The sequence below is a fragment of the Phyllobates terribilis genome, unplaced genomic scaffold (genome assembly GCF_046119375.1).
Source record: "Phyllobates terribilis strain yellow unplaced genomic scaffold, ASM4611937v1 Scaffold_13__5_contigs__length_258822181, whole genome shotgun sequence".
NCBI lineage: Eukaryota > Metazoa > Chordata > Amphibia > Anura > Dendrobatidae > Phyllobates > Phyllobates terribilis.
The window spans coordinates 166,705,277-166,727,338 of NW_027362773.1; the positions used below are offsets into that span (position 1 = coordinate 166,705,277).

At 48.5% G+C, this 22,062-nt stretch overlaps 1 protein-coding gene across 3 annotated transcripts in view; it reads left to right on the forward strand.

Moving 5' to 3' along the window:
* Window positions 1-12,738, forward strand: part of DENND2B (DENN domain containing 2B) — a 433,939-nt gene extending 421,201 nt beyond the window's left edge. For all 3 annotated transcript variants that reach the window (XM_073659026.1, XM_073659025.1, XM_073659024.1), the window contains 3 exons: window positions 4,563-4,802; window positions 4,903-4,989; window positions 12,358-12,738. In XM_073659026.1, the coding sequence (XP_073515127.1) occupies window positions 4,563-4,802; window positions 4,903-4,989; window positions 12,358-12,392 (362 nt within the window). In that variant the 3' untranslated portion in view covers window positions 12,393-12,738. The remainder of the gene's footprint in view (window positions 1-4,562; window positions 4,803-4,902; window positions 4,990-12,357) is intronic.
* Window positions 12,739-22,062: the final 9,324 nt, after the last annotated feature.

The following is a 22,062-nucleotide window of genomic DNA, read 5'->3' on the forward strand; positions in this document are numbered from 1 at the left end:
TACACACAGAGGGATCTATTATATAGTCATTACACACAGAGGGATCTATTATATAGAGCCATTACACTCAGAGTTATCTATTATATAGAGTCATTACACACCGAGCGATCTATTATATAGAGTCATTACACACAGAGGGATCTATTATATGGAGTCATTACACACAGAGGGATCTATTTCACGGGTTTATTTCTGTTAATGTTAATTATTATGGTGTGTAATGAATATATAATAGATCCCTCTGTGTGTAATGACTCTATATAATAGATCCCTCTGTGTGTAATGACTCTATATAATAGATCGCTCTGTGTGTAATGACTCTATAATAGATCCCTCTGTGTGTAATGACTCTATGTAATAGATCCCTCTGTGTGTAATGACTCTATATAATAGATCCCTCTGCGTGTAATGACTCTATATAATAGATCCCTCTGTGTGTAATGACTCTATATAATAGATCCCTCTGTGTGTAATGACTCTATATAATAGATCCCTCTGCGTGTAATGACTATATAATAGATCCCTCTGTGTGTAATGACTCTATATAATAGATCCCTCTGTGTGTAATGACTGTATATAATAGATCCCTCTGTGTGTAATGACTCTATATAATAGATCCCTCTGTGTGTAATGACTCTATATAATAGATCACTGTGTGTAATGACTCTATATAATAGATCCCTCTGTGTGTAATGACTCTATATAATAGATCGCTCTGCGTGTAATGACTCTATATAATAGATCCTTCTGTGTGTAATGACTCTATATAATAGATCCCTCTGCGTGTAATGACTCTATAATAGATCCTTCTGCGTGTAATGACTCTATATAATAGATCACTCTGTGTGTAATGACTCTATAATAGATCCCTCTGTGTGTAATGACTCTATATAATAGATCACTCTGTGTGTAATGACTCTATAATAGATCCCTCTGTGTGTAATGACTATATAATAGATCCCTCTGCGTGTAATGACTCTATATAATAGATCCCTCTGCGTGTAATGACTCTATATAATAGATCCCTCTGCGTGTAATGACTCTATATAATAGATCCCTCTGCGTGTAATGACTCTATATAATAGATCCCTCTGCGTGTAATGACTCTATATAATAGATCCCTCTGTGTGTAATGACTATATAATAGATCCCTCTGTGTGTAATGACTCTAAATAATAGATCGCTTTGTGTGTAATGACTCTATATAATAGATCCCTCTGTGTGTAATGACTCTATATAATAGATCACTCTGTGTGTAATGACTCTATATAATAGATCCCTCTGTGTGTAATGACTCTATATAATAGATCCCTCTGTGTGTAATGACTCTATATAATAGATCCCTCTGCGTGTAATGACTCTATATAATAGATCCCTCTGCGTGTAATGACTCTATATAATAGATCCCTCTGCGTGTAATGACTCTATATAATAGATCCCTCTGCGTGTAATGACTATATAATAGATCCCTCTGCGTGTAATGACTCTATATAATAGATCCCTCTGCGTGTAATGACTCTATATAATAGATCCCTCTGCGTGTAATGACTCTATATAATAGATCCCTCTGCGTGTAATGACTCTATATAATAGATCCCTCTGCGTGTAATGACTCTATATAATAGATCCCTCTGTGTGTAATGACTCTATATAATAGATCCCTCTGTGTGTAATGACTCTATATAATATATCACTCTGTGTGTAATGACTCTATATAATAGATCACTCTGTGTGTAATGACTCTATATAATAGATCCCTCTGTGTGTAATGACTCTATATAATAGATCCCTCTGCGTGTAATGACTCTATATAATAGATCCCTCTGCGTGTAATGACTCTATATAATAGATCCCTCTGCGTGTAATGACTATATAATAGATCCCTCTGCGTGTAATGACTCTATATAATAGATCACTCTGTGTGTAATGACTCTATATAATAGATCCCTCTGTGTGTAATGACTCTATATAATAGATCCCTCTGCGTGTAACGACTGTATATAATAGATCCCTCTGCGTGTAATGACTGTATATAATAGATCCCTCTGCGTGTAATGACTCTATATAATAGATCGCTCTGCGTGTAATGACTCTATATAATAGATCGCTCTGCGTGTAATGACTCTATATAATAGATCCCTCTGCGTGTAATGACTCTATATAATAGATCCCTCTGCGTGTAATGACTCTATATAATAGATCCCTCTGCGTGTAATGACTCTATATAATAGATCCCTCTGCGTGTAATGACTCTATATAATAGATCCCTCTGCGTGTAATGACTCTATATAATAGATCCCTCTGCGTGTAATGACTCTATATAATAGATCCCTCTGCGTGTAATGACTATATAATAGATCCCTCTGTGTGTAATGACTATATAATAGATCCCTCTGCGTGTAATGACTCTATATAATAGATCCCTCTGCGTGTAATGACTCTATAATAGATCACTCTGCGTGTAATGACTCTATATAATAGATCCCTCTGTGTATAATGACTATATAATAGATCCCTCTGTGTGTAATGACTCTATATAATAGATCACTCTGCGTGTAATGGCTATATAATAGATCCCTCTGCGTGTAATGACTCTATAATAGATCCCTCTGTGTGTAATGGCTATATAATAGATCCCTCTGTGTATAATGACTCTATATAATAGATCCCTCTGTGTGTAATGACTCTATGTAATAGATCCCTCTGCGTGTAATGACTCTATATAATAGATCCCTCTGCGTGTAATGACTCTATATAATAGATCCCTCTGTGTGTAATGACTCTATATAATAGATCCCTCTGTGTGTAATGACTCTATATAATAGATCCCTCTGCGTGTAATGACTATATAATAGATCCCTCTGTGTGTAATGACTCTATATAATAGATCCCTCTGTGTGTAATGACTGTATATAATAGATCGCTCTGTGTGTAATGACTCTATATAATAGATCCCTCTGTGTGTAATGACTCTATATAATAGATCCCTCTGTGTGTAATGACTATATAATAGATCACTGTGTGTAATGACTCTATATAATAGATCCCTCTGTGTCTAATGACTCTATATAATAGATCCCTCTGCGTGTAATGACTCTATATAATAGATCCCTCTGCGTGTAATGACTATATAATAGATCCCTCTGCGTGTAATGACTCTATATAATAGATCCCTCTGCGTGTAATGACTCTATATAATAGATCCCTCTGTGTGTAATGACTCTATATAATAGATCCCTCTATGTGTAATTACTGTATATAATAGATCGCTCTGTGTGTAATGACTCTATATAATAGATCCCTCTGTGTGTAATGACTATATAATAGATCCCTCTGCGTGTAATGACTCTATATAATAGATCCTTCTGCGTGTAATGACTCTATATAATAGATCCCTCTGTGTAATGACTCTATAATAGATTCCTCTGTGTGTAATGACTCTATATAATAGATCACTCTGCGTGTAATGACTATATAATAGATCCCTCTGTGTGTAATGACTCTATATAATATATCCCTCTGCGTGTAATGACTATATAATAGATCCCTCTGCGTGTAATGACTATATAATAGATCCCTCTGCGTGTAATGACTCTATATAATAGATCCCTCTGCGTGTAATGACTCTATATAATAGATCCCTCTGCGTGTAATGACTCTATATAATAGATCCCTCTGTGTGTAATGACTCTATATAATAGATCCCTCTGTGTGTAATGACTCTATATAATAGATCGCTCTGTGTGTAATGACTCTATATAATAGATCCCTCTGTGTGTAATGACTCTATATAATAGATCACTCTGTGTAATGACTCTATATAATAGATCCCTCTGCGTGTAATGACTCTATATAATAGATCCCTCTGCGTGTAATGACTCTATATAATAGATCCCTCTGCGTGTAATGACTCTATATAATAGATCCCTCTGCGTGTAATGACTCTATATAATAGATCCCTCTGCGTGTAATGACTCTATATAATAGATCCCTCTGCGTGTAATGACTCTATATAATAGATCCCTCTGCGTGTAATGACTCTATATAATAGATCCCTCTGTGTGTAATGACTCAACATAATAGATCCCTCTGTGTGTAATGACTCTATATAATAGATCCCTCTGTGTGTAATGACTCCATATAATAGATCGCTCTGCGTGTAATGACTCTATATAATAGATCCCTCTGCGTGTAATGACTCTATATAATAGATCCCTCTGCGTGTAATGACTATATAATAGATCCCTCTGCATGTAATGACTATATAATAGATCCCTCTGCGTGTAATGACTATATAATAGATCCCTCTGCGTGTAATGACTATATAATAGATCCCTCTGCGTGTAATGACTCTATATAATAGATCCCTGTAATTTAGTGAGAAGCACTTGTACAATATACACAGATAGCAGATTCCTGGGAGCCAAGTAAGTCAGGTTCCAGACTATCAGGTGGATCCGGCCTTAGATTTCCAGACGATTAGGTGGCGGCTGCCGTTATATATTCGTCGCAACTTCTGTTCTCTCGCCCCATCACTAACGACGTCTCTTTCTGCATCGCAGAGTGTAACACACTGAACGGTCTCGTGTCCGAGGTCTTCATCCGCTTCTTCGTGGAGACCATCGGCCATTATTCCTTGTTCCTGGCTCAGAACGAGCGCGGGGAAAGGGTTTTCCAGAGAGAAGCATTTCGTAAATCCGTGGCCTCCAAGAGCATTCGCCGATTTCTGGAGGTTTTCATGGAATCACAGATGTTTGCCGGATTCATCCAAGACCGAGAACTCCGTAAATGTCGAGCCAAAGGTGAGTGATGGACGCCCGGCACCCCTCAACGAGCGAGACCCTCCAGTGCTAATGTACCGTCTGCGCAGGTTCACATCTGGTTTCGCCCTTCTCCTCATAGGTCTCTTTGAGCAAAGGGTGGAGCAGTATCTGGAGGAGCTGCCCGACCACGAGCAGAGCGGGGTCAACAAGTTCTGGAGAGGACTCGGTGAGATAATCTGATAAACATGGCTGATAACAGGGAGTAATAGATTGTAGGTCTTTTTTATTTATAGAAGAAAACATTACAGGACACAACAATAATACATTACAGGACACAAAACAGAAGAACAAAACTGCAGAACAAGACGACAAAAACCCGACACAAATCACAGAAACAGAAGATCCGACCTACAGAGAAAGAACAAAATCCCCCCAGGAATATATACATAGAGAAGAAATAACTATTATAAAACCTATAAAACCCCCGGCCCAGCTTCATTCATACTACTATATACAATCCCACACAACGCTCACACCGTCCTATATACACATAAAACACCGTCCTATATACAAGATTATATACAATAAAACACTAAACCTAATATAACGTATATACAACCGGACACTAACACTAACCTACTGGTCCCACTGCCTGACCTTAGTCACCCCCTTACCGCACCTCATTCACACCACAGAAAACCAAAAATAACAATATACACAATAGTGACATGGACAATTTTAAACCTTTTTTTTTTTTGTAATTTTTTAATATATATATATATATAAAACACAGACCTACACTAACTATCCCACCACCCCTGATCCAGCTCTGGCCACAAAGTTCAGGATTACTCCGAGCTAGGATCAGGCCCCAAAGTTTTTCCCCAGGCGGGGCCTGGACCAGGCCAGATCAGTCCTCTTATCACCGCCGATGAAGAACTCCCCCAAATCCCCCACCCAACCTAACTAAAACCCCCTATTATACATTATATACAATATATACAGAACACAACCTACACACTCACCATCCAAGGCTCAAGTTCGATGCCGGCAAACCTTCTATTCAGGAGACAGAAATACAAAACAAAAATCTAGGGTGGAAAGACATCGGCCCACCACCAGGATATAGGAGTACTACCGGACTAAGGCACCCTGAAGGAAAAGCCCCTCCAGAGACGGGCCGCCCTCCGGGCACCCAGTCCTTCATACTCCAGAGAACGTACCTTCACCAGGTCACCTAGGATGTTCCTACAGACTTCATCTACATGGAGGATTTTACTCTGCGTCGAGACTAAAACTCGTGCGTTCCACGTGAAATATCTGACCACTTCCCTGACTGTGAATAAAGTGTCTCGGTCCCTTCTCCCAAGGTCTCCGAACGCTCCATAGGCCCACCCGGCGTAGGACAGAGTAGCCAGCCGCGGCCAACCAATGGAAGCCCCCACCCTGTTGTACACCTCTGTATTAAAGGGACAATGAAGCAGGAAGTGCTCCATGCTTTCCAGCACGTTAGCACAAGCCTCACGGGGGCAATTCCTGTCCTCGGAGCTCCTGTACTTCAAATTGTCCCTCACATACAGCTTACCATGGAAGCAGCGCCAAGTCAAGTCCCAGTACTTCTTGGGGATCCTGCTAGAATTTAAGAAACTCAACCCAACCTCCAGATCCCGACTTGGGCAGTCTTTGAGGACCAATGGACTCTGAAAATGAGAAAGCAAGACCCTCATATCGAGGAGTTTCCTCGGGAGGGACCTCACCTCCCACATTCCCAGACCCCACCGGCGGATCATTTTCAGAACCGGGGTAACGTAAGCCGGTAGATGCCCGTGTGGTGTGCGGAGATCCTTCACTCTTCCCCCTGTCTCCCATTCCTGGAAGAAAGGCTGAAACCATCCTTTGCAGGAGAATACCCACGGAGGAGCCCTCTCTTTCCAGAGGTTTGCTACGTTCACTTTCAAGAAGGTGTTCACTAGGAACACCACGGGGTTCACCATATTCAAACCCCCTAGTCTCCTCGTGCGGTAAGTGATCTCCCGCTTGACTAGGTTCAGTCTGTTCCCCCATAACATCTGGAAGAACAGACTGTAGACCCGTGTCCAGAGAGGCTCTGGCAAGACACAGACGCTGCCCAGGTAGATTAGCAAGGGGAGCAGGAAAGCTTTGCACAGGCCAACCCTTTCCCTCAGGGTCAAAGACCAACCCCTCCATTGGTCCACTCTTTGGGCGACACCTTTGATTCTGCCTTCCCAGTTTTTCGTGGGGTAATCACCCTGGCCGAATTCGATGCCCAGGACTTTGGCATGTTCTTGGGGTTCGGGGAGGGTGTCCGGAAGATCAAACCCGGGATCTCCGCCTCCCAGCCAGAGACTCTCACACTTATCCTGGTTGACCTTGGACCCAGATGCCTCAGAGTAGCGCTCCACTTCTGACATCACCGCCGCTGCCTCCTCTTGCGAAGAAACAAAGAAGGTGACATCGTCCGCGTAGGCCACCACCCTCAGGATAGCCTCCGGCGCCGCCCCGCCCATCCGCACCCCCGCCAACGGTCCACAATCGATCCTTCTGAGGAAGGGATCGATTGCAAACGCGTAAAGCAAAGGGCTAAGAGGACAGCCCTGACGGACACCGGATCCTACCCCGAAAGGTCGTCCAATCCACCCATTCACCAGAGGGAAAGTCTCAGCCCCTGCATACAAGGTCTTAAGCCAGTCCACAAACCCTCCAGGCAGACCATACCTCAAAAGAGTGGACCAGAGGTACTCGTGGTTAACCCGATCAAAGGCTTTTGCCTGATCCAGGGTCAGCAAGAACCCCTTCCAGAGGCCCGCCCTGCCTTGCTCCACGGCCTCTCGGACACCTAGAACAGCACTAAAAGTGCTACGGCCAGGAACGCAACAGTGCTGAACCTCCGAAAGGAGCCGGGGTGCAAACTTCACCAGCCTGTTGAAAAGTATCTTAGCCAAAATCTTCCTGTCCACATTGAGAAGTGCTATGGGACGCCAGTTCTCAATGCGTGACGGATCCTTACCCTTTGACAAAATGATCAAAGCTGACCTCCTTAATGATCTCGGCAGAGTGCCCGAGGAGAGACACTCGTTAAACACCTGAGTCAAGAGGGGGACCAAAGAGTCCCTAAAGGTCCTAAAGAACTCGGATGTTAAGCCATCCGGACCTGGCGACTTTTTGGGCCTAAGCCCATCGATCGCCAGTCCGCTTTACGGCTCGGCCGCAAGAGACCAGTAGGAGGGTCCATGCCTCCACTCCCGCCTTGCTTTATGCAAGGTTGATATATCGGTCAACCTGGTTTCCTGCAAAAACAAAATGTCGACGTCAAGTTGGCCGAGAAAATGAAAGGCCGTGTACCTTGCCGCATCTGACTTTATGCTGCAAACATTAATAGTTGCCAGCGTCAACGGGGTGGGTGCCGCCATCATGATTGATTGAATTAGATAGCCTTTTTCTTCCCACCACTGACAGTCCCAACCTCTTCCTCTGATAATGACGGGTTTTTAGTGCGCTTAAGACAAACAGACTCGTCCATTCTCTCCTTACATACATTCTTGCCCTGATGTTGGATGGCGGCAGCTTGTTCCTCACCGGATCCCTGCCTCCCCCGCCCCTACTGGTCCCTTCACCGGCAAGATTAGTCCCGGCTTTCGCCTGTCCCGCACTCGCCGCTTTCAGGACCGCATTGGTGAAGGAAAGCGGACAGCGACTGAACGGGTGACCGAGGTCACCACATAAGTTACACCTAATCCTGCGACAGGCAGCAGCAAGATGACCGAGGTCCCCACACAGTGCGCATTTCTGCGTGGTACACTGCGCACTGAAGTGTGTGGGGCTACCGCACCTGTGACAGACCTTAGGCTGCCCCCGGTAGAAAATCAAGATCCTATCCCTCCCCAAAAAGGTTTAGGAGGGGATATGGGTAACAGTGTTTCCCGAAACCTTCAATTTCACCATGAAGGTCCAGGCCCTTGACCAGATACCATGGTCATTGAGATTCTTTTGAGGAATATTGGTGACCTCTCCCTATCGACTCACCCAGGTGGTAATGTCCATACAGGAAAGCGACTCGTTACTAGTCAAAACGGTCACTTTCCTGACTGAATCTTGGCGGGTTATTGCCAGGGGAAAGAGACCATGCCATTCGGGGCGACTCCGAGTCAGCTCATGGCAAGACCAGAAAAGCTCAAGGCCCTCCGGTCTCACGAAGCTGACATCGAAGTAGGAGGTCCCATAGGGATGGATCAAGGCAAAGATGTCATATGCCACAAAGCCCATCCCCAGCAGGAGCTCAACCACTTCCGACCTATCAGGACAGGCATCCTTGCTTACCCACTGGAGACGGACCACGTTCCTACGGTTACTCCTTTGCCCCGTTGTCGGCAGCCTTCCTCTATCTCGGAAGGCTGAAAGACCATGTCTCTCTATCCAGAAAGACAGATCAACCTCCCTCCCCTCTACAGTGATGGAGCGCTCCCCTCTCCTCAGGGCGTCCAGGAGCTGCTGTTGCAAGTCACCATTCCCAGGGCCACCAGACGAGGGCGCACTACTACCCCCAGCACTGACAGCTCCTGAATAGCTTTGGGCTGAAGCCCCCGCCAATGCTGGGGGGACAGCGGAACCAGCGCCTACTTTCCCCCCCACCAACACCAGTGCTGCTCCCACCATTCACTCCACTACTACTCACACCATTCGCAGGACCATTACTCCCATCGTTCACTCCACTACTACTCACACCATTCGCAGGACCATTACTCCCACAATTCATTACACCACTACCCCCAACATTTGCTACACCACAACTTCCACCATTCCCACAACTCCCAGCATTCATTCCACCACTACCCCCACCATTTGCTACATCATCATTCACTGCACCACTACCCCCACCATTTGCTACATCATCATTCACTGCACCACTACCCCCACCATTTGCTGCATCATCATTCACTGTACCACTAATTCCACCATTCCTACTACTCTCATCATTTGCTCCACCATTACTCTCACCATCTGCTCCACCATTACTCCCATCTTTCACTCCACTACTTCTCCCACCATTTGATGCATCACTACTCCCACCATTCATTACACCACTACCCCCAACATTTGCTACACCACTACTCCCACCATTCCCACTACTCCCAGCATTCATTCCACCACTACCCCCACCATTTGCTGCATCATCATTCACTGCACCACTACCCCCACCATTTGCTGCATCATCATTCACTGCACCACTACTTCCACCATTCCTACTACTCTCACCATCTGCTACACCATTACTCCCACCATTTTCTGCACCACTATTCCCATCATTCACTCCACTACTGCTCCCACCATTTGCTGCACCACTACTCCCATCATTCACTCCACCACTACTCCCATCATTCACTCCACTACTACTCCCACCATTTGCTGCACCACTACTCCCATCATTCACTCCACTCCTACTCCCACCATTTGCTGCACCACTACTCCCACCATTTGCTGTACCACTACTCCCACCATTCGCTCCACTACTGCTCCCACCATTCCCACTACTCCCAGCATTCATTCCACCACTACTCCCACCATTTGCTGCACCACTACTCCCATCATTCACTCCACTACTACTCCCAGCATTCATTCCACCACTACTCCCACCATTTGCTGCACCACTACTCCCATCATTCACTCCACCACTACTCCCACCATCTGCTCCACCATTACTCCCATCATTCACTGCAGCACTACTTCCATTCCCTTTACTTGTCACCCCATTACCTCTGCTGTTCTCTGCACCTTCCACAGTCACCTCCATTCCTTCCTCCCTTGTGTCTGGTGTCTCTGCACTCACACCTGCTGGGCCGGGGGAGGGGAGCACTCCCAGAGACTCCTTTCCCTGCAGCACCACACCCGTTTCCCTTTGGTTGCTGCTGGCTTTCTGCAGGTCCTCTCCTGGAGCGCCCCGCCCCCCTACTGCAGAATTTTGTGCTGGGCAGACTGTTTGTTGGGCACCGCTGCCCGCCCTACACCCACAGACTTTGGGGCCTTAGTGTCCTTCTTGGGCGCTGGGCCACACTGCCTCCCTGTCGCAGCAGTGTGCCCAGTGTTCCTCACAGATGTTTTTTTCACATCCCTCCCGGTCTCCCCGGCCCCGGTGATAACCGGCTTAGCCGCAGAGGGCAGGGAGGGAAACTCCACAGAACTCCCTATGTCCGGCGCTGTGAGTACCTCCACAGCCTCGCCCCCTGCACTGTTCCCCGCACAGATGGCAGCATCGCCGGACGTCCTCCTCCTCTCCCCACCTTGCCTCTGGCTCGAGCCCACTGCAGAGCCCGTGCCTTTAGGTTTGGTGGGGTTTACACAGGAGGTGGCAGGCGCAACATCAGTCATTGGTACATACTTGTAACTCACCACCTCCTGTGCGGCTCCTCCGGTCTTCTTCTTCCTCCTCTTGGTCTCCTCCATTGGTTTGTCCTCACCGAAGGAAAACCGTGTCAGGTCCACTGGAGACTCCAGCAGTCGGATCTCCCTCAGCAGTCCTCCTTCCTCCTCCTCCCCCGACACTCCAGCCTCTGCTGTCGGAGTCCTCTGCCCTGCAGGGAGACCACTTAAGCTCCGGCTCTGCCCCTCACTGGCTCCAGCAACTGAGACTCCAGTCACCTCTTCATCCTCCTCCTCCTCTTCACTAAGGACGCCGGCTGGCGGTTCTCCTGAGGTGTTTAACCCCTTCATTTCTGAGAACCGCCGCTGGTTCTTAAACCTCTCCAGGAAGGGACCTGCGCTTTTCTCAATCCCCTCCCGGAGTAGCACTAACCTGACCACCTCGTCTCTGAGGGCTTTAAACCTTTGGGAGGTCGCGGGTCTCTCCTTGTTGGACGCCCGGGTGTTCAGGATCCGGGCCTCCCGCAGCTCCTCTTTCAGCTGGGTTAGTGCTTTGCCGGCGTCCTCGTACTCTCGCAACGTGGCGACCACTCGGGAGGAGAAGGAACTTGTGGACTCGCTGGAGCTCATCTCCCCCCAGGATCTTGCTGGACTCTTGTTCCTGGGGCCTGGGGTGCCCCGGTCTCCCTCTCTGGGCGAGCGATGAATCGTCTCGGGGTTGGAGTAGGTGGGTATGTTTTTCTTCACCCTACCGGATCTCCTCACTCCCTCCTGGGCCGGTTGTTGTGGCTCCTTGTCCCCCGCCGGCATAGACCGGGGGATAGGAGGCTGGGAAGCCATGCCGGCCTCCCAGTAAGCCTGCCTCTCCCTGGGGAGAAGAGAGGCAGACGGCGACACTCCTCCTGGAAGTCCTGGAGCTCCACAGACAGCTGCTACTCTCAGCAGGGAGAAACTGATTGTGGGCACCTGTCCTACAGTCACCTCCCCCAGTAATGGCTGATAACAGGGAGTAATAGATTGTAGTCTCCTGTCCTACAGTCTCCTCCCCCAGTAATGGCTGATAACAGGGAGTAATAGATTGTAGTCTCCTGTCCTACAGTCTCCTCCCCCAGTAATGGCTGATAACAGGGAATGTTGTTGTACTCTATCAGGAGGGTGATATTTCGGGCCGTGCTCCCCTATTTCTGCCTCCTCTCTGACATTTTGTGTCTTTACACAGGGAACAAGATGAAGTTTCTCCATAAGAAGAGCTGAGACCTCAGCGACGTCCGGGTTGTGGACAATACACCACGCGTCCCCCATGGACTGATATAGGGGGGCGCAGGGAATAATATTCGGGAATCACCACTTATATATTTGTAAATATTGACTTTTTTTAAACTTGTAATTTTTTATGAGGCAAAATAAACTGTGGTAAATGGCGCAGAAGGCGTCGTCCGGTGTGTAAGACTGTACAGATGGAACGCTCGCTCTGCCCGCTCGCACATCAGCCAACGTCTCATGGTCAGTAGACTTGCACTATGACTGCACCAATGAAGAAGAATCGATCGTAGCGGGCAGCGCGGCGCATGTGCGGGATGTAATAAATGCTGAGATTAAAGCCTGGAGTCATGTGATCATTTATACCTTGTATGTTACCAGCAGTACTATGCAATAACACAGGAAATTCATGAGGCGTTGGCTAAATGACAAAGTCAGGATGCTACATATGTTAGAAGCAGGATTTGTGACTAACCTGCCACAGTTACAGCATTATCTGCATGTTACAGATAAGATCCTGTCTGCAGCCACCACTAGGGGGAGCCCCCTGTATACAGAGATACATGATAAGATTCTGTCTGCAGCCACCACTAGGGGGAGCTCCCTTTATACAAAGATACATGATAAGATCCTGTCTGCAGTCACCACTAGGGGGAGCTCCCTGTATACAGAGATACATGATAAAAATCTGTCTGCAGCCACCACTAGAGGGAGCTCCCTGTATACAGAGATACATGATAAAATTCTGTCTGCAGCCACCACTAGGAGGAGCTCCCTGTATACAGAGGTACATGAGGAGATCCTGTCTGCAGCCACCACTAGCGGGAGCTCCCTGTATACAGAGATACATGATAAAATTCTGTCTGCAGCCACCACTAGGGGGAGCTCCCTGTATACAGAGGTACATGAGGAGATCCTGTCTGCAGCCACCACTAGGGGGAGCTCCCTGTATACAGAGATACATGATAAGATTCTGTCTGCAGCCTCCAATAGGGGGAGCTCCCTGTATACTGAGATACATGATAATATCCTGTCTGCAGCCACCACTAGGTGGAGCTCCCTGTATACAGAGATACATGATAAGATCCTGTCTGCAGCCACCACTAGGGGGAGCTCCCTGTATACAGAGGTACATGATAAGATCCTGTCTGCAGCCACCACTAGGGGGAGCTCCCTGTATACAGAGATACATGATAAGATCCTGTCTGCAGCCACCACTAGGGGGAGCTTCCTGTATACAGAGATACATGATAAGATTCTGTCTGCAGCCACCACTAGGGGGAGCTCCCTGTATACAGAGGTACATGATAAGATCCTGTCTGCAGCCACCACTAGGGGGAGCTCCCTGTATACAGAGATACATGATAAGATTCTGTCTGCAGCCACCACTAGGGGGAGCTCCCTGTATACTGAGATACATGATAAGATTATGTGTGCAGTCACCACTAGGGGGAGCTCCCTGTATGTAGAGATACAGGATAAGATCCTGTCTGCAGCCACCACTAGGGGGAGCTCCCTGTATACAGAGATACATGATAACATCCTGTCTGCAGCCACCACTAGGGGTAGCTCCCTGTATACAGAGATACATGATAAGATTCTGTCTGCAGCCTCCACTAGGGGGAGCTCCCTGTATACAGAGGTACATGATAAGATCCTGTCTGCAGCCACCACTAGGGGGAGCTCCCTGTATACAGAGATACATGATAAGATTCTGTCTGCAGCCACCACTAGGGGGAGCTCCCTGTATACTGAGATACATGATAAGATTATGTGTGCAGTCACCACTAGGGGGAGCTCCCTGTATGTAGAGATACAGGATAAGATCCTGTCTGCAGCCACCACTAGGGGGAGCTCCCTGTATACAGAGATACATGATAACATCCTGTCTGCAGCCACCACTAGGGGGAGCTTCCTGTATACAGAGATACATGATAAGATTCTGTCTGCAGCCACCACTAGGGGGAGCTCCCTGTATACAGAGGTACATGATAAGATCCTGTCTGCAGTCACCACTAGGGGGAGCTCCCTGTATACAGAGATACATGATAAGATTCTGTCTGCAGCCACCACTAGGGGGATCTCCCTGTATACTGAGATACATGATAAGATTATGTGTGCAGTCACCACTAGGGGGAGCTCCCTGTATACAGAGATACATGATAAGATCCTGTCTACAGCCACCACTAGGGGGAGCTCCCTGTACACAGAGATACATGATAAGATTCTGCCTGCAGCCTCCACTAGGGGGAGCTCCCTGTATACAGAGATACATGATAATATCCTGTCTGTAACCACCACTAGGGGGAGCTCCCTGTATACAGAGATGCATGATAATATCCTGTCTGCAGCCACCACTAGGGGGAGCTCTCTGTATACCGAGATACATGATAAGATTCTGTCTGCAGCCACCACTAGGGGGAGCTCCCTGTATACAGAAATACATGATAAGATTCTGTCTGCAGACACCACTAGGGGGAGCTCCCTGTATACAGAGATACATGATAAGATCCTGTCTGCAGCCACCACTAGGGGGAGCTCCCTGTATACAGAGATACATGATAAGATTCTGTGTGTAGTCACCACTAGGGGGAGCTCCCTGTATACAGAGATACATGATAAGATCCTGTCTGCAGTCACCACTAGGGGGAGCTCCCGGTATACAGAGATACATGATAAGATTCTGTCTGCAGCCACCACTATTATTATTATTTTATTATTATTATTTATTATTATAGCGCCATTTATTCCATGGCGCTTTACATGTGAAAAAGGGGTATAATACAAGAACAATTACAATAACAAAAATCTTGAACACAATGTGACAGCGACTGGTACAGGAGGAGCGAGGACCCTGTCCGCGAGGGCTCACAATCTACAGGGGATGGGTGAGGATACAGTAGGTGAGGGTAGAGCTGGCCGTGCAGCGGTATGGTGGAGTGAGGACCCTGCCCGCGAGGGCTCACAGTCTACAGGGGATGGGTGAGGATACAGTAGGTGAGGGTAGAGCTGGTCGTGCAGCGGTATGGTGGAGCGAGGACCCTGCCCGCGAGGGCTTACAGTCTACAAGGGATAGGTGAGGATACAGTAGGTGAGGGTAGAGCTGGTCGTGCAGCGGTATGGTGGAGCCAGGACCCTGCCCGCGAGGGCTCACAATCTACAAGGGATGGGTGAGGATACAGTAGGTGAGGGTAGAGCTGGTCGTGCAGCGGTGTGGTGGAGCGAGGACCCTGCCCGCGAGGGCTCACAGTCTACAGGGGATGGGTGAGGATACAGTAGGTGAGGGTAGAGCTGGTCGTGCAGCGGTGTGGTGGGGCGGTGGTTACTGCAGGTTGTAGGCTTGTCGGAAGAGGTCGGTCTTCAGGTTCCTTTTGAAGGTTTCCACGGTAGGCGAGAGTCTGATACGTTGGGGTAGAGAGTTCCAGAGTAGGGAGGAAGCACGGGAGAAATCTTGTATGTGATTGTGGGAGGAGATTAGAGGGGAGTAGAGCAGGAGATCTTGTGAGGATCGGAGGTTGCGTGCAGGTAAGTACCGGGAGACTAGGTCGGAGATATATGGAGGAGACAGGTTGTGGATGGCTTTGTATGCCAGGGTTAGGGTTTTGAACTGGAGTCTCTGAGCAATGGGGAGGCAGTGAAGGGATTGACAGAGAGGAGAGGCCGGGGAATAGCGGGGGGACAGGTGGATTAGTCGGGCAGCAGAGTTTAGGATAGATTGGAGGGTGCGAGAGTGTTAGAGGGGAGGCCACAGAGCAGGAGGTTGCAGTAGTTGAGGCGGGAGAGGATGAGGGCATGCACTAGTGTTTTTGCAGATTTGTGGTTGAGGAATGTGCGGATTCGGGAAATATTTTTGAGTTGGAGTCGGCAGGAAGTGGAAAGGGCTTGGATATGTGGTGTGAAGGAGAGATCAGAGTCCAGGGTTACCCCGAGGCAGTGAGCTTGTGGGACTGGGGAGAGGGGGCAGCCATTGACGTTGATGGATAGGTCAGTTGGGGGGGGTGAATGAGATGGGGGAAAGATGATGAATTCTGTTTTGTCCATGTTAAGTTTTAGAAATCTGGCAGAGAAGAAGGATGAGATGGCGGACAGACATTGTGGGATTCTGGTTAGTAAGGAGGTGATATCGGGTCCAGAGAGGTAGATCTGTGTGTCATCAGCATAGAGGTGATACTGAAAGCCATGAGACTCTATGAGCTGTCCCAGGCCTAAGGTGTAGATGGAGGAGAGCAGGGGTCCTAGAACTGAACCTTGGGGGACACTGACAGATAGGGGGCGAGATGAGAAGGTGGTCTGTGAGTGGGAGACACTGAATGTCCGGTCTGTTAGGTATGAGGAGATCCAGGATAGGGCCAAGTCTGTGATGCCGAGAGATGAGAGAGTCTGTAGTAAGAGGGAATGGTCCACTGTGTCGAAGGCAGATGACAGGTCTAGGAGGAGGAGGACAGAGTAGTGTCGCTTAGATTTGGCGGTTAGTAGGTCTTTGGTGTCTTTAGTCAGTGCAGTTTCAGTAGAATGGTGCGTTCGGAAACCAGATTGTAGGCGGTCAAAGAGGGAGCAGGAGGAGAGGTGGGAGGACAGCTCAAGGTGGATGTGTTGTTCCAGTAGTTTTGAGGCATAGGGGAGAAGTGATATGGGGCGATAGCTAGACACAGAGGATGGGTCAAGGGAGGGCTTTTTGAGGATGGGTGTGATTGAGGCATGGTTGAAGCATGAGGGGAAGACACCAGTTGTTAGTGACAGGTTGAAGAGGTGGGCTAGGAGTGGGATGAAGATAGTGGTAAGGTTTGGGATGAGGCGGGACGGGATTGGGTCAAGTTTACAGGTGGTGAGGTGTAATTTGGAGAGTAAGGAGGAAAGTTGATCTTCAGAAATGGTGGAGAATGTGGCTTTGGAGGAGGAGGGTTGATTAGGTGTGGGGGGGGCTGTGGGGGCTTTAGGCAAAATTTTGTCTGATGGTGTCAATCTTCTGCTTGAAGAATGAGGCAAAGTCTTCGGCTGAAATAAGAGGAGAGGGAGGAGGCACTGGGGGACGGAGGAGAGAATTGAAGGTGTTGAATAGTTGTTTAGGGTTGTGAGACAGGGAGGATATGAGAGATGCAAAGTATGTTTGTTTTGCTGCAGTGAGTGTGGACTTGGAGGTAGTGAGGGACTGTTTGAATGCGATGAAGTGCTCATGGGAGTGGGACCTTTTCCATCTACGCTCAGCAACCCTGGAGGCCCGTCACAGTTCTTTAGTCCTGTGCTGGTGTGCCAGGGTTGTCTGTTGATTGTGCAAGCTTTGGTATGTGTGAGGGGGGCGACCGAATCGAGAGCTGCAGCTGTTGTGGTGTTGTATAAAGTGGCAGCAACATCTGCGTCATGTAGGGAACTAATGTCTGTAAGAGGGAGGAGGGATTCAGAGAGAGAGTGTAGGTCAACGTGTTTGAGATTTCTACGAGGGTATGCAAGTTTGTGGAGTGGGGATTGTTGCCCTGGAGAGGAGAGGGAAGATGATGTGAGGAGGTTATGGTCAGAGAGAGGGAGAGGTGAGTTAGAGAGGTTAGATAGGGAACAGAGGCTGGTGAACATGAGGTCCAGAGTGTGGCCATCTTTGTGTGTGGGTGTGGAAGACCACTGAGTAAGACCAAAGGAGGAAGTGAGGGATAAAAGCTTAGAGGCAGCTGAGAGGGAAGTGTCAATGGGGATGTTAAAGTCGCCCATGAGGATAGTGGGGATGTCAACGGAGAGGAAATGAAGTAGCCAGGTGGTGAAGTGGTCAAAGAAAGTGGTGGTTGATCCTGGGGGGCGCTAGATGACAGTCAGTTGGAGGTTGGAGGGGGAGTAGATGCGCACGCAGTGCACTTCAAAAGAGGGGAGAGTAATTGCGGGCGGCAGTGGGATATGGGTGAAGGAGCAGTTTTCTGAGAGGAGGAAACCTATTCCTCCACCGTGCTTGCCGGTGGGGCGGGGGGTATGGGAGAGGTGGAATCCGCCATACGAAAGTGCAGCAGGAGAGGCTGTGTCGGAGGGCGTGAGCCAGGTTTCAGTGATGCCGAGGAAGGAAAGCTTGTTAGTGATGAAGAGATCGTGATTGTAGGAAAGTTTATTGCAGACCGAGCGAGCGTTCCATAGAGCTCCTGTTAGTGGGACTGGGGAAACGGGGACTGGGCGTATAGGTCTAAGGTTAGAAGGGTTACGAGAGTTTGGGATAGATCGTGGGTAGGAGGTGGAAGTGAATGTAGGGATGTGGTGAGGAGGGCCGGGATTTGGAGAGATGTCGCCTGCAGTAAGGAGGAGCAGAGAAAGCGTTAGTAGGTGGGAGCAGGAGAGGGCATGAGGTGGCTGTCTGTGTTTGGAGACAAAGGATTGTATGTTGAGGAATAGTTCTGAGGAGAAGGTGAGATAGGTGGGGAGAATGGAGGGAGAGATGAAGAGTTCATTACTAGGTGTAGGGATTAGGGGTGGTTGTAAGAAGTGAAGGATTAAGGGGGTGAGAGTGAAAACTAACACAAACATTGTTTACTGTGACTTAGTATCCAGTTACCTTCTGTTCCCTTCAGGTGCAATTCAGGATTAATTCAAATTTCAGACACTTCAGCTCATGGACACAGACTCCTAGTTCTAAATATATGGGCTACAGAATGCATTCAGCTGTGAAGCAGATGGGAGTGGTCTGTGCTCATCTTGATCAGCCGATTAGATTGAACCAGATGCTGGATACTCAACACAGAGTAAACAAGGCCATAAATGAAAGTGGGGGGTGGCTGGATCACATACCAGTGGGACATAGGGATTGAGAAATATAGAGAAATCTGCATAGGAGTCAAGACGGAAAAGTTGGGTGACGTACCATTAGAGAATTGGAACAGAACGGTATAGGGAAGACAGCATGGAATTCAGCATAGGAAAAGTAGGGGGAGCTCCCTGTATACAGAGATACATGATAAGATCCTGTCTGCAGCCACCACTAGGGGGAGCTCCCTGTATACAGAGATACATGATAAGATCCTGTCTGCAGCCACCACTAGGGGGAGCTCACTGTATACAGAGATACATGATACGATCCTATCTGCAGCCACCACTAGGGGGAGCTCCCTGTATACTGAGATACATGATAAGATTATGTGTGCAGTCACCACTAGGGGGAGCTCCCTGTATACAGAGAAACATGATAATATCCTGTCTGCAGCCACCACTATGGGGAGCTCCCTGTATACAGAGATACATAAGATCCTGTCTGCAGCCAAGACTAGGGGGAGCTCCCTGTATACAGAGATACATGATAAGATCCTGTCTGCAGTCACAACTAGGGGGAGCTCCCTGTATACAGAGATACATGATAAGATCCTGTCTGCAGCCACCACTAGGTGGAGCTCCCTGTATACAGACATACATGATAAGATTCTGTCTGCAGCCACCACTAGGAAGAGCTCCATGTAATTAGAGATACATGATAAGATCCTGTCTGCATCCACCACTAGGGGGAGCTCCCTGTATATAGAGATACAGGATAAGATCCTGTCTGCAGCCACCACTAGGTGGAGCTCCCTGTATACAGACATACATGATAAGATTCTGTCTGCAGCCACCACTAGGGGCAGCTCCCTGTATACAGAGATACATGATAAGATGCTGTCTGCATCCACCACTAGGGGGAGCTCCCTATATATAGAGATACAGGATAAGATCCTGCCTGCAGCCACCACTAGGGGGAGCTCCCTGTATACATAGAAACATGATAAGTTTCTGTCTGCAGCCACCACTAGGGGGAGCTCACTGTATACAAAGATACATGATAAGATCCTGTCTGCAGCCACCACTAGAGGGAGCTCACTGTATACAGAGATACATGATAGGATCCTATCTGCAGCCACCACTAGGGGAGCTCCCTGTATACAGAGATACATGATAGGATCCAGTCTGCAGCCACCACTAGGTGGAGCTCCCTGTATACAGAGACACATGATAAGATTCTGTCTGCAGTCACCACTAGGGGGAGCTCCCTGTATACAGATATACATGATTAGATCCTGTCTGCAGCCACCAGTAGGGGGAGCTCCCTGTATACAGAGATACATGATAAGATCCTGTCTGCAGCCACCACTAGGGGGAGCTCCCTATATATAGAGATACAGGATAAGATCCTGCCTGCAGCCACCACTAGGGGGAGCTCCCTGTATACATAGAAACATGATAAGTTTCTGTCTGCAGCCACCACTAGGGGGAGCTCACTGTATACAAAGATACATGATAAGATTCTGTCTGCAGCCACCACTATTATTATTATTTTATTATTATTATTTATTATTATAGCGCCATTTATTCCATGGCGCTTTACATGTGAAAAAGGGGTATAATACAAGAACAATTACAATAACAATAATCTTGAACACAATGTGACAGCGACTGGTACAGGAGGAGCGAGGACCCTGTCCGCGAGGGCTCACAATCTACAGGGGATGGGTGAGGATACAGTAGGTGAGGGTAGAGCTGGTCGTGCAGCGGTATGGTGGAGGGAGGACCCTGCCCGTGAGGGCTCACAGTCTACAGGGGATGGGTGAGGATACAGTAGGTGAGGGTAGAGCTGGTCGTGCAGCGGTATGGTGGAGCGAGGACCCTGCCCGCGAGGGCTCACAGTCTACAGGGGATGGGTGAGGATACAGTAGGTGAGGGTAGAGCTGGTCGTGCAGCGGTATGGTGGAGTGAGGACCCTGCCCGCGAGGGCTCACAGTCTACAGGGGATGGGTGAGGATACAGCAGGTGAGGGTAGAGCTGGTCGTGCAGCGGTATGGTGGAGCGAGGACCCTGCCCGCGAGGGCGCACAATCTACAGGGGATGGGTGAGGATACAGTAGGTGAGGGTAGAGCTGGCCGTGCAGCGGTATGGTGGAGCGAGGACCCTGCCCGCGAGGGCTCACAGTCTACAAGGGATAGGTGAGGATACAGTAGGTGAGGGTAGAGCTGGTCGTGCAGCGGTATGGTGGAGCGAGGACCCTGCCCGCGAGGGCTCACAGTCTACAAGGGATAGGTGAGAATACAGTAGGTGAGGGTAGAGCTGGTCGTGCAGCGGTATGGTGGAGCGAGGACCCTGCCCGCGAGGGCTCACAATCTACAAGGGATGGGTGAGGATACAGTAGGTGAGGGTAGAGCTGGTCGTGGAGCGGTATGGTGGAGCGAGGACCCTGCCCGCGAGGGCTCACAATCTACAAGGGATGGGTGAGGATACAGTAGGTGAGGGTAGAGCTGGTCGTGCAGCGGTGTGGTGGAGCGAGGACCCTGCCCGCGAGGGCTCACAGTCTACAGGGGATGGGTGAGGATACAGTAGGTGAGGGTAGAGCTGGTCGTGCAGCGGTGTGGTGGGGCGGTGGTTACTGCAGGTTGTAGGCTTGTCGGAAGAGGTCGGTCTTCAGGTTCCTTTTGAAGGTTTCCACGGTAGGCGAGAGTCTGATACGTTGGGGTAGAGAGTTCCAGAGTAGGGAGGAAGCACGGGAGAAATCTTGTATGCGATTGTGGGAGGAGATTAGAGGGGAGTAGAGCAGGAGATCTTGTGAGGATCGGAGGTTGCGTGCAGGTAAGTACCGGGAGACTAGGTCGGAGATATATGGAGGAGACAGGTTGTGGATGGCTTTGTATGCCAGGGTTAGGGTTTTGAACTGGAGTCTCTGAGCAATGGGGAGGCAGTGAAG